The following is a 22,986-nucleotide window of genomic DNA, read 5'->3' as shown; positions in this document are numbered from 1 at the left end:
ATGCAGCAGCATAGACGTGCCTCAGTATGCCCGTGTAATGCCCCTCCTTTGTGAGCTGCACTAATTATCAGCTTCTTTTCTTGGGTGACTAAAAGCCCTACATGTCATAGAAGTACTACTTGCCACCCATAGAAACTGCCCAATCCTGTCTGGCAGGGTTGGTTCACTTCGACCAAAGAATGCCATGTTTCCAGAATCCAGAATTCTGCCTTCTCTGTAGGAATGTTCAGAGGTCACATTCACCCTGAGGTTCTACTAGGGTTTCAAAGGTCTTTGAGGATTTGACTCTTTGGGAAGGGTCACTGAATCTCCTTTAGAGTTTTCTTTGTTTTCATTGGGTTTTATCATTCTTGGCATCTTTATCCTTCATTTTTATCTTTTCCTGTTTGCTTGCTTATAACATTTTAAACAATTTGTAAACCAGCCAGAGTGACAGGGAGTTGGGAAAACTAATAATAATGTTGATCAAGATTCAATCAAATCAAAGTTCATCAATATATGGGGGTTTTAAGTGCCATACCAGAAAGTCTTGGGTGGCACGTAGAAAATCTGTGCATTTGACAAAATGTACGTCAATCACAAAAAGAACTTTGCTTGAATCGACTCATATACTATGCCAATACATATTGACTTCCTAAGTTCTTGGGAGCAAGTCAATAAGAATAAAGATCAACATCAGCTAAAGAATTATTAGTGGTGATTTCACATAACTTCGAATCATCATCATCATTTAACCAAAGTAAATTTGCTCTTAACTAGTCCTGCTTAGCTAGCAGAATGCAGAGGATACGTAAAACATATTATTAAATACATTTGAATAATTAATTTATTTTAATAATTAATGTTTTAATTAAATGTTATTTATTCAAGGCAAGAGAACAGCCCAGAAAAAGGCAATAACTAATTTCTGTAAACAAGAAAACTGCTCAGTGTAATGGCATCTTTATTTTATTAATCTGAAGCATATGATTTTTCTATTGATTTATCTTCTGTAAATCCAGCAATTCTGCTTTCTCTCCAGCAACTTTGCCACATATAATTTCAGTTCTGCAATTCAAAGGAAATTTCCAGGCCAAAGTGAAGAGGGTGTATTGCAATCCTTAAATATTTGAATATAGAAACAGTTTTCCTGAAAAACCCTGAAAAAACAAAGCTTCTTAATAATCAAGAACTGTCTCACCCTGCAATCACTAAAGCAAAATTAAATATTGATGAACATTTAACAAATTCCTCTGGCACTAACTTTACTTTTAAGGTCGAATGAAATGCTTGATTAGCTAACTTTGTCAGTATTGCAATCCTCCTGAGATTAGTCAGTGAAAGTGAGAGTTGAATAAAGTAGACGGAGTAAAATTCTTCATCCTTCTGGTAGCTTAAACTTCGATAGCCTACTACATCTACTGGCCTTTAATAGAGAACGTGGAGGAACCCTGGAAGCTGATGCTTTTAGATGCTATCTTGAGAAGCCTAATTCATGCGGTAACTTGAAACATTTATTTCCTGTGCTTATGCCTGAGAATGCTTGTACTTGAAATTTGTGCTTTTAGGGAAATAAGATAACGCCAGAAAAAACAACAACCAAGAATGAAGAAAACTAAATATCTGTAAAATGAAGATTTGTCATATTGAAAGCAGGTACTTATATTGGGGGGGGGGAGATGGAATTTATGTATTTTTCTACACCTTTTCTGGATATAAACTCATATATTAAAAGTATAATAAAATCAGGAGCAACTTCTGTTAGATATCCACACAAGCTACTGTGGTTTCCACTCCAGTCCTCCATTTAGGCGAGAGCCTAGGTTGAATCTGATTGGTTGAGAGGTCTGACAGCTCCCTATAAAAGGAGAGCTGTCAGACCTCACAGTTGCTGGATTGTACATACTTGTCTATAAATAAAGAGCTGTTGTTGCCTTCAACTGGAGTCTGTCCTCTCATTGCCCTGATCTAACACTGGCAACGAAGGTGGGATCGAGAGGCAGATAGGACGAAGAAAGAAAAACCAGACAATCCAGCAAGTAATCCAGCCCCGAGCTTCGCCGTGGCTTCAAGCAGCAATTTTAAAGCGGCAAATTCAAACCGGAAAACAAAATGGCCATGCACTCTCCGCCAACTCCATACGACCCAGTGGCCAAACATTGGGAATCCTACATGCTGAGGTTTGAATGCTTCCTCGAGGCAAACAACCTCATGGGAGTACTGGACTCCTGAAAGAAAAACATGTTCCTGGGGTACTGCGGCCGGGAGGTCTTCGAGATGGCCAAAGACCTGTCGGAGCCAACTCCGATACAGACAGTAACTTGGACGGCCTTACAGCAGACGCTACAGACACACTACACGCCCAAGCCTTCCCGACATGTCTGCCGACATGAATTCTACATGCGGAACCAGAAGGCAGATGAAACCATCAACCAATACGTCACAGCCCTACGAAAGGCGGCCACGTATTGCGATTTCCGAAACCTGGACGACCAGATCCTGGACCGTCTGATCTAAGGAGTAATTTTCCTCAAAAGTCGGTGCTATAGAAAATTGCCGGATTACAAATACTGTGAAAAACATATCAGTTAGGGTTTTCTCCTATAATTTTGAATAAGAGATATAAAATGTATAAACTTTGAAATTTTAATGGATGTTTTGCTTATATTATGAAATACAAAACATATTAAATAGTCCATCTTTCATAGGAAAATATTTCTAATAAATACTTTTCTTTTCTAGCTTCTAGATGACCCTGACGTCAGAACTAAATTCAAGATTCAAGCTTTATTGTACCCTGATCTTCAGAGTATTGATCTGGAATTGCCATCCCTTCAGGATAATAAAAACATGCCATTTCTGTCTAAAACATTAATAATCAGATTCCTCAGTGAATATATTAAATCAGATGACTCTTTTTCCAAAGCTTTAGAGACCAACCAACATGTTCCTGCAGAGTTTAACCATTGGTTTAAATTTGTAAACTGGAGCAAGTGGCTACCTGAAAGATTTTAAAAAGGCCACATTTACACTGACCCATCACATAGAAATTCCAAAACTGGACACAAATATCCAGGTTTACTGGATCCAAGGCTGACACCACTTTTAGTTGAGGATATCAAGCATTTGATAGCATTTGATGAATAAAACCTTTTGTTTTCTCTTGATTGAATTTTGAATGCATGGTGTCAAAGGAAATGGGTGTGATAGTGCCTATAAATTCATATTTGATTGAAGCTGAGCTGTTGATTTGGAAAAAATGAATAAAATGTTCTATGAAATATATTATGCCTCAAATGTACAAATACTACTTGTAGAAATGCACAAATATTACAAATACTACTTCAATACTATTTCCCATGGTGAGCTGCTGGATCAGTTAGGTAGATATGCTCCTGAGGAGGCTTCCTTAGTGACAGCTTATTTAATCAGTCTCCAATTTTCTCTTTTTAGGAGAAACAATCCAAAAATGGTGAGGTTGCAACTGGAGCACTGTAGGGAAATTAGATTATCTAGATCCATTTCAGCCACGTTTCTGACTTGGGTATGTGTTAAAGATTCTTTTTTAAACCATATTCAATTAGATTGACCCAAACTCAAGAGAGATAAAAAAAAGTGCTGGACTTTGGATATGTAAGACAAATATATGTGTGCTTCCTATTACCTTTATTCTGTATTTTTATCTATTGCTATTATTTCTATATTATTACCATATATTATTCTATATTATTACCATATATTATTCTATATTATTACAATTATATCCATACAAGCATTCTACTTCTATTATCTCCTATACTATTACTATTGCAATTGTCTCTATTATTATTACTTCTATATAGATAACTATCTATCTTTAAGAATGATCCATGCTCTAAATTAATAGAAGTCTATTAAGGTTGTTAAACTGAAGGAGAAATTGCATGTTTCCTTTTGTTGTTGGTTCTTTGTGTGTGTGTGTGTGTGTGTGTGTGTGTGTGTGTGTGGATAGATAGATAGATAGATAGATAGATAGATAGATAGATAGATAGATAGATATAGAAAGATAGATAGATGATAGATAGATAGATGATAGATAGATAAATATAGATGATATAGATATAGATATAGATATAGATATAGATATAGATATAGATATAGATATAGATATAGATATAGATATAGATATAGATATAGATATAGATATAGATATAGATATAGATATAGATATAGATACAGTAGATAGATAGATAGATAGATAGATAGATAGATAGATAGATAGATAGATAGATAGATAGTTTTTTATTTTTTCATTTTCATAACATATAATCACATATATTCTATTACATAACCAACATTGTATTTTATTATTAAATCTTTACATCAATTCAACTTACCATCAACCCCCAAAAACAATTATTGGCTTTTCTGCTTTCCGTACACCAATATTTGTACCTTATCCATCACTTTCTTCTCCCTCTCTCCTCCTCCTCCCTACCTCCTTTCTTCCCTCTATCATCCTTTTCTTCTCTACTTCCCCTTCCTTTTTCCTTCTCCTCTCTCCCCTTTCCACTCCTTCTTTCTCTCCTCCTCTTCCCCCCTGCCCTCTCTCCTATCCCTCTCTTCCTCCCTTACCTCTCTCCTCTACTTCACACTCTTCATCTCATTTACTTGGTGTATTTCAGCTTCTAAGCGAGCTCCATTTCATATTGATGGTATTTATAATTCCTTTTCAATATACATATTTAATTTTAACATATATCTTCCTCCTTTTTTAAAAGAGAAAAAAGTATACATGCATAGTAATTGTATTTTGAACCCCACCCCCACCAGCCTATATATGGCCGAGATGTAGACCTGGTTACAATTCCCAGCTATTCTCATCATTATGTTTAAATAATTATGCATCCTTACACACCCCAAATTTGTGATTCTGTCTTTATAATCTCAATAATTTCCTATTGTAAGTTTATTTCATGTTCCCTCTCCATTTTTCCACATCTTGGCTTAGGTTACCCTTAATTGTCTTTAAATAACAATCCTTACTGTTCAATGTTCATTGCAATTCCCTTCATCTACTATATAGAATAACAAGTGGTACACCTTCATTATCCTTCCCCCCTTCTTCCTTCAGTTCCTGCTTATCTGAGTTCAAAATTCTATTTAGACTTGATTTTAATGATTTTTTGCATATTTTTAAATAATTTCACATAGTTCTTCAAATCCCCACCTTTCCATAATGTCCAGTTCCAAAGTTACAGTTACTTATACAGTTCTTATTTCAGAGTTCTGGTCCACCTTAAATTTAGCTAGTTCAGTTGATGTGGAGAGGAATAAAGGTGGAACCCATCTTGATCCTTGTTCTTCCTTAATATCTAGTTCCAAAATTGCAGTTAGGAAGAAAGGTGGGAGCCATCTTGATCCTTGTTCTTCCTTAATGTCCAGTTCCAAAATTGCAGTTAGTTATACAGTTCTTATTTCAAAGTTCTGGTCCACCTTAAATTTAGCTAATTCAGCTAATGTGAAGGGGAAGAGAAGCGGGAGCCATCTTGATTTTTTGCAGAGAAAAAAACTTCGTATTTTTCTGGTTCTTGATTTGATTATTTTTTTTCCATGTTACCTTCTACCCTTAGTTGGTTATAGTTGCTCAAAATATATTAATTGGAACAAACTTGCATACAGCCAAACTCTCTATATTTTCTCTTCTCCTCCTGCTTTTCCAAGTTCTGATTTATGGCAATTGGTTAATTAAATCTTCCTGCTCAGAGTTTCACATTCCATTCGCAGCAGAGGCAAGATTATGTTATCAGTGAGAAAATAGTGCTTTTTTCTTGATTTTTTCGCTTGTTACATTCCACCTCTCATTAATTAGAGTTGAGCTGATGAGAGACTGCCCCTTCTTCACCACCACCACCTGGGGGGGGGGATGTTATGATTCATAAAGGATCTCGGAATTGATTTGTCAGACAGACTTCATGTGAGGCTCTTCAGAGCTCACCCCCCCACACACACACACATCTGTCCAGCTGCAGAACTTCCAGTTGACTCTGAATTATCACCTTTTTATTTCCTTTTTTCCCCACTCTGATTTGTGAAAAATAACTGAGCAGGAATATAGAATGTTCAGATATCTAAAGTATCATAGAAGGTGAAGATAACTTCTCTATCATCTCAGAGTACAGACCACAGTGTAATGGTCTTAATTTGGAGAATCTAAAATTCTGATTAAATGTTAGAGGAAAAATTCTTAATATAAAGTCAATTCAGTCCTGGAACCAACTGCAATGCAAAGAGTGGGTTGCCTTTCATTGGCTGTGTTCAGGAAGAAGTCATAATACTATCTCTTGAGAATGCTTTCATTTGAACTCCTGCACTCAACTGTGGACTTGATTCTATAGCCTAAATATTCTTCTACAACTCTATGTTTGTATCATTAATTGCAGACAAAGGCTTTGCTTAACAACCATAGCACTCACTTAACAACCATGGTGATTTGCTTAACGACCACATCAAGAAATATTATAAAATCAAGTCAGTCATGTGATGATCCTCTTAATGACTGGCATGGATTACAACCATAATTCTGGTCTTAATTACGATCATAGGTTGAGAACTATTGTGTAGAGATGGTTTGTGAATCATCTTGAATATCTGAATTAAATGAGACCCAGAATGAAGTATTTGAATGCCAGCTACTGTAATGGATGGTGAGAATAATTTTGGGAAGTAGGAGGAACCATCCAAAACCAAGACCAAGAAATCTAAGTTTGAACCAAAAAGGTAATTTGAGAAAATGTTGCAGACTTGCCCTCCCAAGTTCTCTTGTAAATAAAGGCAATGAGGGCAAAGGGGAGAGGTACTTGCATATTTGCAAGATGGATGTCAATTACAGATCTGTAAACCAAAGGGATGGATGCTAAAACTACTCTTCTTATAGGGTTATAATAACAGAATCTTAATTGCTGGTAGTATAAAATAAGAGAATTTTGAAACCTTACCAAAGTTAATCTATTTTAATTAATCCCTATTGTAACTAATGTATGGAATTATTTCAAGTTTCTTTCACAGCTTTTCCCGTCTTCCCTGGTGTCAGGAAAGCTTTTCTGTAACATTTTTTTGGACATTTAATGTTGTTAAGATGTTGGCGTAGAAACCAGAGACTTTGAGTTCTAATCCCATTGTAGGAATGAAAGATGGAAAGTTGAAGTTACTTATAAAATATTAAAGGCAAGATAAAAATCAAATAAACATTTCACTTCTGAATCAGTGAGATTGCATATTCTTAGGAGCAAGATCAAAAGAAGGTAAAAAACCTTGCCTTTTTGCTGAGAAACACAGGAATGTCTACTGGTCAATCTAGAGATCTAGGCATTCTGATGTGTTGTCAGAGGTCAAGTGCCAAGACATAAGGGGAACAGCTATGAGAGTCCCCCATAGCTACTGCTGAGCATGGCAGAGTACAAGCAACTTACTGGCTTTGTTTGTAGGAAGATAGCAGGAAGGTTGCAAATGGCAATTGCCACCATGGGACCAGTCATAAGTACCACTCGTTCAGCACTGCTGTAATTTCAAATAGTTGCTGAAGAAGTGGTCATTAAATGAGGATTATCTATAACTGTAGATTTCGTAAGAACTAACATATGATAGCATAGAATAAAACGGACATTACACTGAAAAGAAAAGAAGTGCAGTAAAGCACCAATATGCATACCATCTGAAAAATTAAGACTGAGTAAAATTGAGACTGAATTTTAATAAAATTAAGATTTTATTGGCCAATTTTCTTCCAAAGCAAGGTTTTCCATGCTTCCAAAGTAAGGGAAAACCTTGATTTGGAAAAAAAAACAATAAAATAAAATCAAAACCTTTACACCACTTTTCTTCTATTCATTGAATCTAGAAGTCCCTGTGTGTCTTTGATTGCTTCCTGCTACCCATAAAAATTGTCTATTACAACTTGGGAGAAAATATTCATATTCCCTGAACAGCCACTGCTGTTCAAGAGTAGCTTCCAAATATATGTTAATGGATTTAGCCAGCTATCTAAACCTATCAAGGTTGTTGACAGACTAATGAAATATTAATATTTGGGGAAAATGCCTTTACTTCAGTCAAGGGCAGATGGTGATTTATGATATTATGCTGCCTCTTGGTGGTTGAGAAATTATTTTTTATTAATTTAGGGGCAATAAGTTTTTAGAATTTTTGGAGTAGGAAGGAAGCATTTCCCATTATAAATACTTCCAACAACTGCAGATATGTGTTTGTGTCTTAGTGCATTTCAACAGCTTTTCTTCTATTGGGTGTATCTATTTGTTTAAGGTAGAGCAGTGGTTCCCAAAGTGGGTGGTACCACCCCCTAGGGGGCAGTGAGATGACTTAGGGGGGTGGTAAGAGGCAAGGGGGTGGCAGGGGGCACTAAGAGGCAAGGGGGGCAGCAGGGGGGGTGCTAAGAGAGCGAGGAAAAAAGATCGTGTTGGCTGCAGAGGGTGTCACCACCCTCCCCTCCAATCACCGCCTTCCTCCCAGGAGAGGAGCGTGCGCCGCTTTAATCGCCCGCCCCCCAAGTTGGCACATGGAAAGTAAACACTGTGCAGGAGAGGAGAGCCAGCCTGGAGTCAGCAATCAGTTCTAGATCCACAAGGCAGAAAGTAGCTGAGAGAAGGGGTGTGGGGGTTGGGAGAAGGCATGGGACGGGCTCCCAGCAGCAGCTGCTCGGATTTGCCATTTGTGAGAGAGAGAGAGGGGGGGGAGGGAGAGCGCGAGCGTGTGTATCCCTCCTTCCTTCAGCCCAACACTCTCGCTGGCATCCCAGCCAGACGAGAGGCACTGCAGAGGGTCTCCTCGAGTCTAGGGCAGTGAGTCATTCGATGGGAAAGTTGCCTCTTGGAAGGAATGACCCAGCTTGGCTCCCGCTTCGTCTCTCCTGCCTCTTTGCTTCTCCGTTCGGTCATTGGGCAGCAGATCAAAAGCAGGAGCCAAGCCGGGTCATTCCTTCCAAGAGGCAATGACTCGCTGCCCTAGACTCGGGGTGACCCTCTGCAGTCCCTCTTGTCTGGCCGGGATGCCAGCGAGAGTGTTGGGCTGAAGGAAAGAGGGATACTCTCTCTCTCTCTCTCTCTCTCTCTCTCTCTCTCTCTCTCTCTCTCTCTCTCTCTCTCTCATTAAAAGAGAGAGAGAGAGTTAGTTAGTTAGTTGGTGGGCAGACTTAGCACTTTGTTAAGTTTGTTTCTCTCTGTGTTGTGTATATATATGCATGTCTCCATGGATGCAATTGTGCAAGCATAATTTTTCCTCTTTAAAAGAATTTTTGGATTTCTCTTCATCAACCCTTTAAGACTGAAAGAGTTAGAGTTGAAATATAAAGAGATTATCAATCGCCATACTGATAGATTGATAGGCAATTATGGACTATCTTGATTATATCCTCCTTAGAAAGAATATGCTACTGTATGGTTGAGAAAAAGATCAAACTTCATTCCATGGAAATCCAACAAAGTTCGTTGGGAGGGTTTCTTTGTACGATGGGCTTCTTGGGTCAACAGTGAATATCAATTATCAAAAATGTAGGTAGAAAATTAAGCAGAGAATAGGCAATTACAAAAAGGGAAGCCAACTTTCTGAATTCTGTTTCTTTGCACGTAGTGACTTATAAATAGACTAATGTTCTGAAAACCTGACCTAAATTACTATATATTTTAAATAGCTGTAAAACTATGCTGAAAAGGTTGTTCTCAAGGTATTGCGATAAATTCAATAAAAAGAAGGGAATTCTTGATGAACTTAAGGAGAAATGAGAGTATTGGATAGTAAATGGACAAATAAAATTACCAATCAAAGAGAATATTTGCACCTCAGGGCTGAAATGAGATGTTCTCTCTTACTCTTTCCTCTTCCTCTCTTCTCTCTCTGTCTCATCCTCTTTCCTTTGTCTCTCTTCTCTTTCTCCTTCTTTTCCATTCTTCCTTCACTTTCTCTCCTCCCTTCTCTCTCCTCTTTGTCTCTTTCTGTCTCTCATCCTCTTTCTTTGTCTCTCTTCTCTTTGTCTCTCCTTCTTTTCCATTCTTCTGTCACTTTCTCTCTCCTCCCTTCTCTCTCCTCTTTGTCTCTTTCTGTCTCTCTCACCCTCTTTCTCTTTCTTTCTCTCTCCTTCTTTCCCACTCTTCTGTCACTTTCTCCTTCTCTGTCTCTTTCTGTTTCTCTTCCCTCTTTTTTCTTTCTCTCTTTCTCTCTCCCACTCTTTTATCACTTTCTCTCTACTGCCCAACCTGTCCCCATCCTTATCTTCGACTGATCATGGTTGCAATAATTTACATTTTCTAAATAGGTGCAGTTCCCATACCGGATCCCTCGCTCACTCAAACACACACACACTGGTATCACTGGATCATGTTCAGCAATTTTGTTGAATTAACATTAACTAAAAAGGTTTTTAAATTGGATTTTGAATAAATGTGCAATTGTTACAGTTTTGAATTTTACTGTTACTATCTTCCTTCCGTCGTGCAAACCGCCCAGTCACCTGACCACCACCCCAGCCATGCCCACCAAGCTACGCCCACAGAACCGTTACTAAAAAAATTGAATTCTACCACTGCGGGGGGGGGGGGGCACTGAAGATCAGTTTGTAGCACCAATGGGGCAGTGGACTGAAAAAGTTTGGGAACCACTGATGTAGAGTATTCAACTTTTTTTCATAAAGCGATAGTACTAGGGCTATAAGATCAGGACAAGGCAAATATCAGTAAGACTAATGTTTTATTTATCATCTGGCTGGCTATACAGCAAATGTACTGATTTTGAAATCAATGGCTTTCATCCAAAAACTCACTGGAAGAGCACTAGATCCTTTTGATCCTGTGTGGGTTTGGGGAATGTTAAGTTTGGGGATACAATATATTCAAATTGCTCTGTGATTCAGCAGGTGGTATGTATTTCAGTCACAGCCTTCAAGCTTTAGAAAGACCAATCTGCATATTTAATTTTAATATTTTCCTTTATGATTCATTACCAAGAAGAAATGAGCTTGTTAACATTATTCCATTTCTCGCCAATTAATCTGCCCTTGCCTAAAAATAAAAACCCTTTCCATTTAACCATTACTCCCACAATTCATGGGATCATTATCAGCAGATATTCTTACAACATTGGTTATGAGCAGAGGTGGGTTTCAATTTTTTTACTACCATTTCATGAGCGTGACTAGATGGGGGCATGTGGCTGAGCTGGCATGGCCAACTTGACATCACTCATGCACACTCAGTCACATGACCCCCTCACCAAGCCATGCCCACTGAAACGGTGGCTAAATGTTTTGACAGGTTGGGTGGGCTCCAGCCTCTCCAGAGCAAGGGAGTGCCTCAAAACTATCCAGTTTTTTGTCCTCCCTGACCTCTAGGAACACTGTGCAGGCTTCAGCAGGGCTGCTGGAAGGCAAAAATGTCCCTGTTTTTGCAAAAAAAAAAATGGGTGGAAAATGGGCATTAATTAAATGTTATTTATTCAAGGCAAGAAAACAGCCCAGAAAAAGGCAATAACTAATTTCTGTAAACAAGAAAACTGCTCAGTGTGATGGCATCTTTCTTTTATTGATATGAACCATAGGATTTTTCTTTTGATTTACATTCTGTAAATCCAGGAATTCTACTTTCTCTCCAGCAAGTTTGCAACTTATAATTTCAGTTCTGCAATTCAAAGGCAACTTCCAAGTGAAGAAAGTATGTTGCAATCCTAAAATATTTGAATATAGAAATAATTTCCCTGAAAAAACAATACAATATACAATGCAACAGCAGAGTTGGAAGGGACCTTGGAAGTCTTCTAGTCCAACCCCCTGCCTAGGCAGGAAATCCTATACCATTTCAGACAAATGGTTATCCAACATCTTCTTAAAGACTTCCAGTGTTGGGGCATTCACAATTTCTGGAGGCAAGCTGTTCCACTGATTAATTGTTCTAACTGTCAGGAAGTTTCTCCTCCGTTCGAAGTTGCTTCTCTCTTTAATTAGTTTTCACCCATTGCTTCTTGTTCTGCCCTCAGGTGCTTTGGAGTATAGTTTGACCCCCTCTTCTTTGTAGCAATCCCTGAGATATTCGAAAACTGCTATCATGTCTCCCCTAGTCCTTCTTTTCATTAAACTAGACATACCCACTTCCTGCAAACGTTCCTCATATGTTTTAGCCTCCAGTCCCCTAATCATCTTTTTTACATCATGGCAACCATAACTGAATGCAGTATTCCAAGTGTGGCCTTACCAAGGCATTATAAAGTGGTATTAACACTTCATGTGATCTTGATTCTATCCCTCTGTTTATGCAGCCTAGAACTGTGTTGGCTTTTTTGGCAGCTGCTGCACACTGCTGGCTCATATTTAAATGGTTGTCCACTAGGATTCCAAGATCCCTTTCACAGTTACTACTATTGAGCAAGGTACCACCTATACTGTACCTGTGCATTTCGTTTTTCTTGCCTAAATGTAGAACCTTACTCTTTTCACCATTGAATTTCATTTTGTTAGATAGTGCCCAATGTTCAAGTTTGTCAAGATCCTTCTGTATCTTTAGCCTATCTTCTGGAGTGTTGGCTATTCCTGCCAGCTTGGTATCATCTGCAAATTTGATGAGCTCCCCATTTATCCTCTCATCCAAATCATTGATGAAGATGTTGAAGAGTATTGAGCCTGAAACACAGCCTTGGGGTACTCCACTGCATACTTCCCTCCATGTAAATGCAGTTCCATTGAGGACTACACGTTGAGTGCGGTTGATCAGCCAGTTATGAATTCATCTGGTGGTGATGCTGTCTAACCCATATTCTTCTACTTTATCTAGTAGTAGGTTATGGTCTACCTTATCAAAAGCCTTACTGAATTCCAAGTAAATTATATTGACGGCATTCCTCTGGTCCACAAATTTTGTCCGTTTGTCAAAACAAAGGTTGTTAATAATCAAGAAGTGTCTCAGGCTATAATCACCAAAGCAAAATGTGTTTTATCAACTGAAGATTGGTGTATATTTAACAAAGTGCCTTTACTATTCAGATCAAGTCAAATGCTTGATCAGCTGACTTCTCAGTATCGCAATCCTCCTGAGATTAGTCAGTGAAAGCAAGAGTTGAATACAGTAGACGGAGTAAAAGATGGGAGGAAAATTCTTCTACATTCTGGTAGCTTCAACTTTGGTAGCCTACTACATCTACCAGCCTTTACCAGAGAATGTCGAGGAACCCTGGAAGCTGATGCTTTTAGATGCTAGCTTTCGAAGCCTAATTCATGTGGTAAGTTGAAACATTTATTTCCTATGCTTATGCCTAAGAATGCTTGAAGGTGAAAGTTGTGCTTTTAGGGAAATAGATAATACCGGAGAAAAAAAAGCAACCAAGAAATAAGAACACTAATGATCTGTAAAATGAAGCCTCGCCATACTGAAAGCAGATACTGAATATTATTGGGGGTGGGGGTTGTAGAGATATGGAGTGTATGTATTTTTCTACAACTTTTCTGGATATAATCTCATATATTAAAAGTATAATGAAAGCAGGAGCAACTGCCTTTCTATTTTTTTAGAAACTTATCCTTTTACAAAATATTTTCTTCCCGAACATTAGACTCTCAGCAAGATGCTTTTAAATTTTTTTTTGGATATAATGTACTTTCAGACCCTCAGGAGAGCCAGTTTGGTCTAGTGGTTAAGAGAGTAAGCTAGAAACTGGGAGAGTGAATTCTAGACCAGCCTTAGGCATGAAATCCAGCTGTGTGATCAATTCCTGCTGTAACTAAATGGATCAATTCTTGGTTGATCCAGAATAAAATAGACTCTGCACTTCCATGCAAATGCTGGGGGGGGGGGGGGGGGGGAGAGAAAGAAAGAAACATCTTTCACTTCTTATCTTATGTATCTGTCTGCTGAACTGAGTAAATTATTGCACTTTTTTTCTTCACTGTCTCATTATTTCCAGATTGCAATGCTTAACTGGTAATGCAAGTAATGTAGCTTGTCTGTTTGTTTTATTGTGTGTCTGCATATAAACCCTTATTTGTATTTCATTGGCTTCCACAAGTCATCCCAAATTGGGAAATCTTAGAGTAATTACTAATTGTTTAATATACATTGTTTCTGCATTTTAGCTGTTCATGTCCACCCAGTGCACTGAAATGGATTAGTCTTTTTGCATGCTGCTGCATGAGCAGCCTTCTGTGTTTCTGTTGTGCAAACATCTTTGCTGGGACTGAATCTGGGGCATATCAGTTTTCATCTACCTGTGGGTCCTTGCAAAGGGAAAGAAAACAAGTAGCTTGCCCTTTTCAGCGAGTGATTTGATTTGAGCCAAGTTTATTCTACCTGTTTGGCAAGTGCAATTTATAGAGTAATGTTACAAGTGTAGTCCAATAACAATGTCCCATAGCAATAATACTCTCCCCTTGTTCCTACCCAGAGTACTCTTTGCTTTATATAGTAGTAGAAGATATAGTATTAGTAAATCATTAGTCCTGCAGGGCTTCTTCCAACTTTTCACAATCTTTTTTGAGAGTTCACTACTGCTTTATCCAATTGCAAACCTTTTTCTACATTTGTGCTTTTTTTCTGACCAGGTCAGTGTTTTTTAAGTACAAGCTGAAGCCATTTTACTAGAACAAAGTATTTCCCAGGTCAGCGTTTCTTCTTTACCTGAAATATCTGTCATGTTGCAGGAGATCTGGAAAATAAGGCATAAAAGAAAGCCAGGACAAAAAGTAGAATAGAGTCATTTGTCAGACAGGGAAGAAATATATCATTCAAACTGAGACTAGGTGGGAATAGAGTAAAGTAAAGTAGTTTGTTCTGAGAAATGTACAGAGAGGCTTGATGATTTAAATAATAAATATCAGGAGAAAATTGTTTTGTGGATAAGCTGAATGAACATATAATATGTGCTTTGGGGCGGCTGTGCTATTGGTGGCTGATTATCCCAGTGCTTAGTACTATGCTGTATACCTAACTTCTAAGTTCCAAAAGTCAGCTAAAGTTAAGGTGATAGATTTAGACAAAATTCAAAATCCCACTTGTCCATGGAGATCACATCATAACCAATCACTCACTCTTAATTCAGAGGATTGTTGTGAGGATAACACAAGGAGGGACACCCATGTTACCTATCTTTCAGGGGGGGAATGCCTTAATTAAAAATGTAATAACTCTTGGAAGATTCTGTGTGTGCTTGTCAGCATTCCTAAGTATTCAGTCACTTTTTATTATGGTCACAGATGAGCATTAAAAACAACAACAATAATATTAAACAATAAATATAAAGGCAGACAGAATAATATATTGGATTGGTGCTGGATTAACAGTGGACAATTTGCCTAACTTTACATACCGGATGGTAGAAGTTGGCCACATTCAGAGAAACGACTTCATATTGACCTGATAATATTAGTTGCACTTGAAAAAGATCACTATTTCCCAGATATTTTATTAAGTAAGGTGTTATAAATTGAGTCCTTGTAGAAGATGTCGTATAGCAGGACTTGAGCTTTCAATGTGCCTCGTCCAGCTTTTATGTTATTCAGCCAGTATTCCTAAATGTGGAAACCTATCCTAAACCAGGATTATGAAAACAGGTTTTACTATTACAATACATTATTAGGATAGGCAAATGGTAGCACCTAGTTAACAATATCCTAGGATGGGAATAGTCAAAAACATTAGGAATTTCTTAGACAAAGAATAGGGAAAGTGATGACAAGTCATTATACTAGAATGAATTATTAATTTTCTATCTACCTCCTACTGGCCCACTGTGGTCATTAGATCATGGATCACAGAACAGTTATATTTTTAATTCCTTCTCTATCCTATTGCATTTTGATATAATTACAATTTGTATAATTAGCTTTTAACTTTGAATCTTTCTCTGTTCTGATTACTGAGGTCTAGATTTCATATTTCATATTCTCTGTTATTATTTTTGTCTTTATTACTTTATTACCTCCCTGTTTTCTCTCCCTTTACAGAATTTATTTACAGTATTTCTAGTAACTACAGGTCCCTGAAATGATGGACTCTATAACCATGAATTCCTTTCAGAGGAATTCTGAAATCTCATGGTGTCCTCTCCAGGGCAACAGATGCTTTTGCTTTCTTTGAAGCAAAAATAATTCTTTTTTTTTTTTTTTGCATGATACTTTCATGATATTTTCCTCCCTCACATCTGTGTCTGGTGCATATCAGCCTTTTTCAGTGTATTCACTGTGTGAGAGCTAGATTAGCTCATTAACCATATTGTTATTATGGTCCTTGTGGATTCCAGTCAGGTGCTATCTTGCTCTTTCCTGAGCCCCTTCTGATGGATCACCTTTCTGGCCCATAGCAATTGCTGGCCAGATTGAGAAACACTTGTTTACTGAAAAAGAAATGGAGTTTAAAGTACTATGAAGCCTTTGCTTAGTACGAGGATGTTAACATTTCTTTTGTTTTGCAGGCCACAATTGTGGAGAAGTTGGGTGTTGGACACTTTATGGATGTTATAAATCTGTACACAATGGTTGAATATACACCACCTACATCTGATGAAAAAGTCATTGTAACAGACACAGAATTTAGCCATGTTCCAGTACGTCTTTACATTCCTACAAAGCAGTCAGATATCTTGAAAAGAGGAGTGATTTTCATCCATGGAGGTGGATGGTGTATAGGATCAGCAAGTAAGCATAAGTATTTTATTCTTTACATTCCTACAAAGCAGTCAGGTGTCTTGAAAAGAGCAGTGATTTTCATCCATGGAGGTGGATATTGTATAGGATCAGCAAGTAAACATAAGTATTTTATCCCACCACTGTGGGTCTCTAATAAAAAATGTATCTATTTATTCTGACGTCCCAGGGCTTTCATTGAGGTATAACAGAGATAGCCAACATTCTTGAGTCAGTGGTTAATTAATGAATTTTTAAAGACCATCCTGATGATTCTCACAAAATGAATCACATTGTAGGTACAAGATTCGTAATTGTCAAAAGGTAAATTAATGAGGTTGTGCATCTCAAATTCTCTAGCTCTTGCCAGTTTATCTGCTTGCTAATTTTAATTTACAATGTAATCTGAGCAGTAGGGGAAAACGAAGTACTAAGCTGCTGCCATCCCATTATTTTCATTTCCTAGATATATTTATGGGATGTAGGGATTCTCAGACATAAAGGAGGCTGTTACCTTGCTGTAGCATGTTAGTTTCCCATTAGAAAAAAAATCCCACTTCTTTCACATCTGATAGAGCATTGAGCTTCACAAAGATGAAGGAAGATATACCCCAGGTACACTAAAACTGCTTAATCGGTGAAAAAGTATTCCTACATCAACTTAAAGATGGGAATGTTTAAAACCCATTTTAAAAAATCTTCTCATCCATTTTGACTTCCGGTTCCTGCTGGCGACGGACATGCTGTCCGCCACTCGTCTCCCCGATTGGCTCCGTAAGGAGCACTGGAGGGGTCCCCTGCCGAAGGGCAGCTTGCTGAAGCCCCCCGGAATCAGCGGCAGCTGGCAGGGGTGCTTTCCAGCTTTGCCTAGGAGCCGGGGAGCGGAGGGGGGCGCGAGGGATAGCATTCAGCTGTTCGCCCTTTCGCCGAATGGCCCCGGAGGGAAGAAACGTACCTGGAGAAGCGCGGCTAGATCCTGGTGGTGGGGGATTCATCTGAACTCTGATCGTTTAAAAGAAAAGCAGAAGACCTCTGTAAGTTTTGTGTTCAACCGATTTGAATGGAGATTAGAGGGGAGTGTTCTTTCCTTCTAACCCCCCCCCCTCAGATTAAGCGGCATTTGAACTATCTCTCTTGAAGAGAGAGAATAAAGGCTGACTCATCACTTGAGCTAATTAGCTGAGAAAGATCGTTATCACAATTGCTAGAAATGACTGCTGAGCCATTTTAAAAGCTTCATAGAGAGCTCCATTTTTTCTCCCTATGGAAAGAGGAGCCAAGATGGCGCCCGCCCTTATTTGTTTGTGTTCTTATAAATGAAGTCTGCCTTTTGAAACTACCTTCAAAAAAAATCCCACTTTTGGAGCTGCCTTATTACTCTCTCTGAGGGAAACAAGGACCCCTCCCTGCTACGTGGTCTTTCTTAACTTTGGCTATTTGATCCCCTTTTCTTGGTTTGCCTCGGTGCCTTGGAACTGTGAAGGAGAGTTAGCACTTCTCTTTCAGACTTGTTTGCCTTTTGGGATCAGCACAGCTGCGCAACCCTCGGATGCCATCTTCCTGGGAAAAGATTTACATTTCTGAATTTTAAACAAATAGGGCCTAAGAAACCACCAAAGGGCAAGTCATTCTCGGCCCGTCTCTAGTCCGAATATGCAACAAATGAAAATTACCTCATTGTTACAGCAAGAGGGGACTGGAGAGGGATCAAAAGAACTATCTGTCTCCCAAATGTTTCAAGAACTTATGAGGGGTCAAAATGAATTGAAAAAAGAAATGACAGAGCTCAAAGAGGAACTCAGAGATGTTAAAAATCATATTGCAGAAAATAAACAGAGAATTGTGGTGGTGGAGGAGGAGGCAGCTGGGCTGGGGGAGGAGATTAAAGCAATTCTTAAGGGAAAAGCAGACTTGGAAAACCTCTTGACAAAAATAGAATTTGAAAGAATGTCCTTTTTTCTTAGATTCCAGAACCTACCAGAGACAGAAAATGAAGACCTTAAGGATATTATGAGTACAATTTTAGCAGATTATATTAAGAGAGAGAAAAAACAGTTGTGGTGGGATATGGATCTAGTCTATTGGATAAATTCAGCATATGGTAGAAGTCATAATGTTCCAAGGGAGGTGCATGTTAAATTCCTCAGGAGAACCACAAGGGATGAGGTGCTTTATCAAAAAGCATCTTTCCCTCCTAGAGGATGAACACAGCAAAGGTAGTGGAAAAGACAGCAAGGTGAAAGATAAGGGGGGGACAGGGAGGAAGGAGCAATATCGAAAAGGCTCAGGTCACAAAAATAAAAGTATTTGAAATAACAGTAATTGGTGATATCCTAGAAAGTAACAAAGGAAAATGAATGAACACATAGTTGACAATGTAGAATAAGACTTTGTTTTCTGCTTATCTTTTATATTTTGTTTTTAAGATTGCAAAAATTGTGAGTTTTGGATGGATTTCTATCACTAGTGTGGGAGCTGCCAAAAAATTTTGTATATCCCCTTACCTTTCCCTATAAATGTATAAAAACCAATAAAATTTTTGAAAAAAAATCTTCACATCCTGTTGACTACTTACTTCTCTACTTTGGTAGTTTTTCTTGGCAGCCTCAGCAGGAGCAGCATCATTCTAAGGAATCCCTGAATGGTACAGATTAGAACCATTTATCCCTGCCTCAATAATTTTATGATGCTCCCAAATTAATTTCCACCCCCAGAATTCCTCAATCAGTAAAATTTTGGGAATTGGCATCCACTAATCTTCAAGTTGCCAAGATTGGGAAACATTCGAGTAGAGATTCATGGAAAGTTTCCAGAAAGACCCTCCCAAAAGAAACCGAAAACAGCTCATTAGAATTTGTAGGCTTAGGACTTCAAATCTCACGTGAAATGAAGCAGGAATATTTCTGCTATTCATAAAATGAGCTTGATGCTTCTTAGCTTTCTATGGTAACATGCTAGGCTCACTCTTGTGGTAATCTAAAGCCCTTGTTCCATATTGTTTTTGTTGCATGCACTGTGTATTGGTATTGCAAGAGTAATGAATCATGGCTTGCCACTTATTTTTCACAGCCATGAAATCCTATGACCTCTTATCAAGATGGACATCAGAAAGACTAAATGCTGTTGTGGTGTCAGTCGAGTAAGAATGGTGTTTGAAGGAGACATTTTCATTCATTAATCTTTTCCTAATCTTTTTCCGTAAACAAAAACATAATTAGATTATTAATAGTATACTGGGACATTGAAGCCATATATATTGTTATTAGTGGCTAAATTATACTTCCTTGTATATGCTGTGCTATAAGTATTATTTTGTATTTATAATGGATAGCTAATATAGTTTTACATTTACTGTCTTTTATACTTTTTGCAAATTGTAAACTAATAGAATATGATTGGAAGACGGTATAGTGATATTTAAATACATAAAATGAAATGCACAAATTACTTCAACAGACTAAAATCTACATTTTACAATATTTTTGGTATTTTTCAAAGTTAAAGATAATTATGTCTCAGATTATTCCATACAATTTATAACTTCCATAAAGCATAGCTTCCTATGAAGCTTAATTATTTTACTGACAAAAGAGACCAGATTAGAATTAGTTGGTAAAAGGGAAAGAATTTTTATTGAGCACACTAAATAAGTCAGGAATTCAGAAAAAAAAAATCAAATAAATTCTATCTCAAAGAAAACCGCCTTTTAAAATCTGGTATCAATAGTGTAAATCTAGTGATAAATTAATTTTGTTTTAGCAACACAGGGAATATATATATTTCTGTCATTGTCTTTTTTAATCAATTTCCAAAAGTTACAGACTAGCTCCAAAATATCGGTTCCCCATTGCATTTGAAGATGTGTACTCAGTATCAAAATACTTTCTACAACGCAGCATTCTGGAGAAATATAATGTAGATCCAAGCCGCATCGCCATTGCAGGAGACAGCGCAGGAGGTAACTTAGCTGCAGCTGTAACCCAGCAGGTAAGAATTACCCATTTGAAAGTAAATCCAAAATGGAGGATCATAGAATTATGCATGTTACTTGAATCCCGACAGTCTGAAATTATCATGCAGCATATCACCTTGGGGTATAAATAAGAATTAGCTGCAACAATTAGCAATCAGGGCAACTGTTGGGCCTTTTTGCATTAGATGGGTAAAACTGGGTAGCTACCATTTTAAAAGAAAGTCCTAGATTTTTTGTTTGCTGATTTGCCCGGAGCAAGAAGTGGCATGCAGGCCATCTACCATGGTTGCAATGAAGCCCAAGAAGACAACTGATTCAGGAGGAAATCCACTAGATAGCACCTTCTCAATGGTTATTTCATTGTGAAAAATGTAACTTCAGCCCCATTTCAAGAATAAAGCAAGATGAACAATACCATCAAAGTGACATATATTCCAGTATTTTATTTGCAATTTTCCTCAAAAGTCATTGCTATAGAAAATTGCCGGATTACAAATGCTGTGAAAAACATATCAGTTAGGGTTTTCTCCTATAATTTTGAATAAGAGATAGAAAATGTATAAATTTTGAAATTTTAATGTATGTTTTGCTTATATTATGAAATACAAAACATATTAAATAGTCCATCTTTCATAGGAAAAATATTTCTAATAAATACTTTTCTTTTCTAGCTTCTAGATGACCCTGACGTCAGAACTAAATTTAAGATTCAAGCTTTATTGTACCCTGGTCTTCAGAGTATTGATCTGGAATTGCCATCCTATAAGGATAATAAAAACATTCCAATGCTGCCTAAAACATTAATAATCAGATTCCTTAGTGAATATATTACATCAGATGACTCTTTTTCCAAAGCTTTAGAGACCAACCAACATGTTCCTGCAGAGTTCAACCATTTGTTTAAATTTGTAAACTGGAGTAAGTGGCTACCTGAAAGATTTAAAAAAGGCCACATTTACACTGGCCCATCACATAGAAATTCCAAAACTGAACACAAATATCCAGGTTTAGTCGATCCAAGGCTGGCACCACTTTTAATTGAGGACATCAAGCTTCAGGGCTTACCACTTACATATGTCCTCACTTGTAAATATGATGTCTTGAGGGATGATGGAATCATGTATGTTTCCCGTCTTAGGGAAGCAGGAGTTAAAGTAGCACACGAACATGTTGTCAATGCTTTTCATGGTGGTGTAACGTTTATTACAGGCCCTTTTGCCTTAAATATAGGACACAGAATGGCTAACAACTACATTGAGTGGCTGAATAAGAACCTGTGAAAATACACCTCTACCACCTGAAGATGGTTGCTCTGGATTCATTCGGTTTCATTCAATTTATATTATTTGTTTCAGGGACATTATCCTTTGGGTCAATAAATTTGACACTGTAATTCTGCAGTTATTATACTTGATATAGAATCTCTTGTTTCCTGCTGTTTGAATAAGTATGAGAAGATTGGTAGTATATGTGGGGGACTTGTGTAACCATTAAATGATTAATAATTTAAAATGAAAAATAAAGCTTTTCACCATTTTATTTGTGAAATTATAGACTTGGATCTTGATGTTATTCAAGATTGCTTTAAAAGCCATGATTCATTTCTATACTCTTTTGGCACCAGCGAAATGTGTTCCAGTGGGATTTTTAATGTAACTTGTTTCTTTTGGGAAGCAACTAGTGAGAATATTTGGCTGCAGACCATTGTAAGTTCTTGAGTAGGATTTTGTGAATAAAACCTCTTGTTTCCTCTTGATTGGATTTTGCATGGATGGTGTCAAAGGAAATGGGTGTGATTGTGCCTGTAAATTCATCTGGGATTCAGGTTGGCTTGTTGATTCGGAGAAAATGAACAAAATATTCTGTGAGATATATTATGCCACCAATGTACAAACTACTTCAATACTACTTCCCATGGTGAGCTGCTGGATCAGTTAGGTAGATATGGTCCTGAGGAGGCTTCCTTAGATCCAGCTTATTTAATCAGTCTCCATTTTTCTCTTTTTAGGAGAGACAATCCAAAAATGGTGGGGCTGCGACTATAACACTGTACTAGATTATCTAGATCCATTTCAGCCGGGTTTCTTACTTGGATATATGTTAAAGATTCTTTTTTTTAAACCATATTCAATTAGATTGACCCAAACTCAAGAGAGGTTAGAACATGTGCTGGACTTTGGATGTGTAAGACTTGCAAATATTTGTGTGCTTCCTATTACCTCTATTCCGTATTCTTATTTATTGATGTTATTTCTATATTATTACCATATATTAGTCTATAATATTACAAATATATCTGTACAGCATTCTGCTTCTATTATCTCTATACTATTACTATTAGAATTGCACTTTATTATTATTACTTCTGGACAATTACACTTTATTA

General features: G+C 37.5%; 1 protein-coding gene across 2 annotated transcripts; it reads left to right on the top strand.

Moving 5' to 3' along the window:
* The first annotated feature begins 1,349 nt into the window (after positions 1-1,349).
* LOC309392443 (arylacetamide deacetylase-like) lies at positions 1,350-22,775 on the top strand. Of its 2 annotated transcripts, none has more exons than XM_081953672.1 (5): positions 1,350-1,479; positions 16,417-16,639; positions 19,697-19,766; positions 20,443-20,614; positions 21,272-22,775. In XM_081953672.1, the coding sequence occupies exons 1-5, from the start codon at positions 1,441-1,443 to the stop codon at positions 21,878-21,880; spliced, it is 1,113 nt and encodes a 370-aa protein (XP_081809798.1). In that variant the 5' UTR covers positions 1,350-1,440; the 3' UTR covers positions 21,881-22,775. The 2 variants fall into 2 exon arrangements, with proteins under 2 accessions (XP_081809798.1, XP_081809797.1); XM_081953671.1 differs by lacking the exon at positions 1,350-1,479 and adding an exon at positions 13,009-13,233.
* Positions 22,776-22,986: the final 211 nt, after the last annotated feature.

Source organism: Natrix helvetica, assembly GCF_964273705.1.
Source record: "Natrix helvetica genome assembly, chromosome: 5".
NCBI classification, from domain to species: Eukaryota; Metazoa; Chordata; class Lepidosauria; order Squamata; family Natricidae; genus Natrix; species Natrix helvetica.
This window is presented reverse-complemented; position numbering and strand designations above follow the sequence as displayed.

What these genes read in the sequence shown, in the direction of transcription:
- LOC309392443 (XM_081953671.1), top strand. Translation starts at nt 13,096, where the DNA reads ATGGGAGGAAAATTCTTCTACATTCTGGTAGCTTCAACTTTGGTAGCC. An exon ending in GCTGTTGTGGTGTCAGTCGA is followed by an intron (nt 19,767 to 20,442) that starts GTAAGAATGGTG and finishes AATTTCCAAAAG; the next exon opens with TTACAGACTAGCTCCAAAAT. An exon ending in CTGCAGCTGTAACCCAGCAG is followed by an intron (nt 20,615 to 21,271) that starts GTAAGAATTACC and finishes TTTCTTTTCTAG; the next exon opens with CTTCTAGATGACCCTGACGT.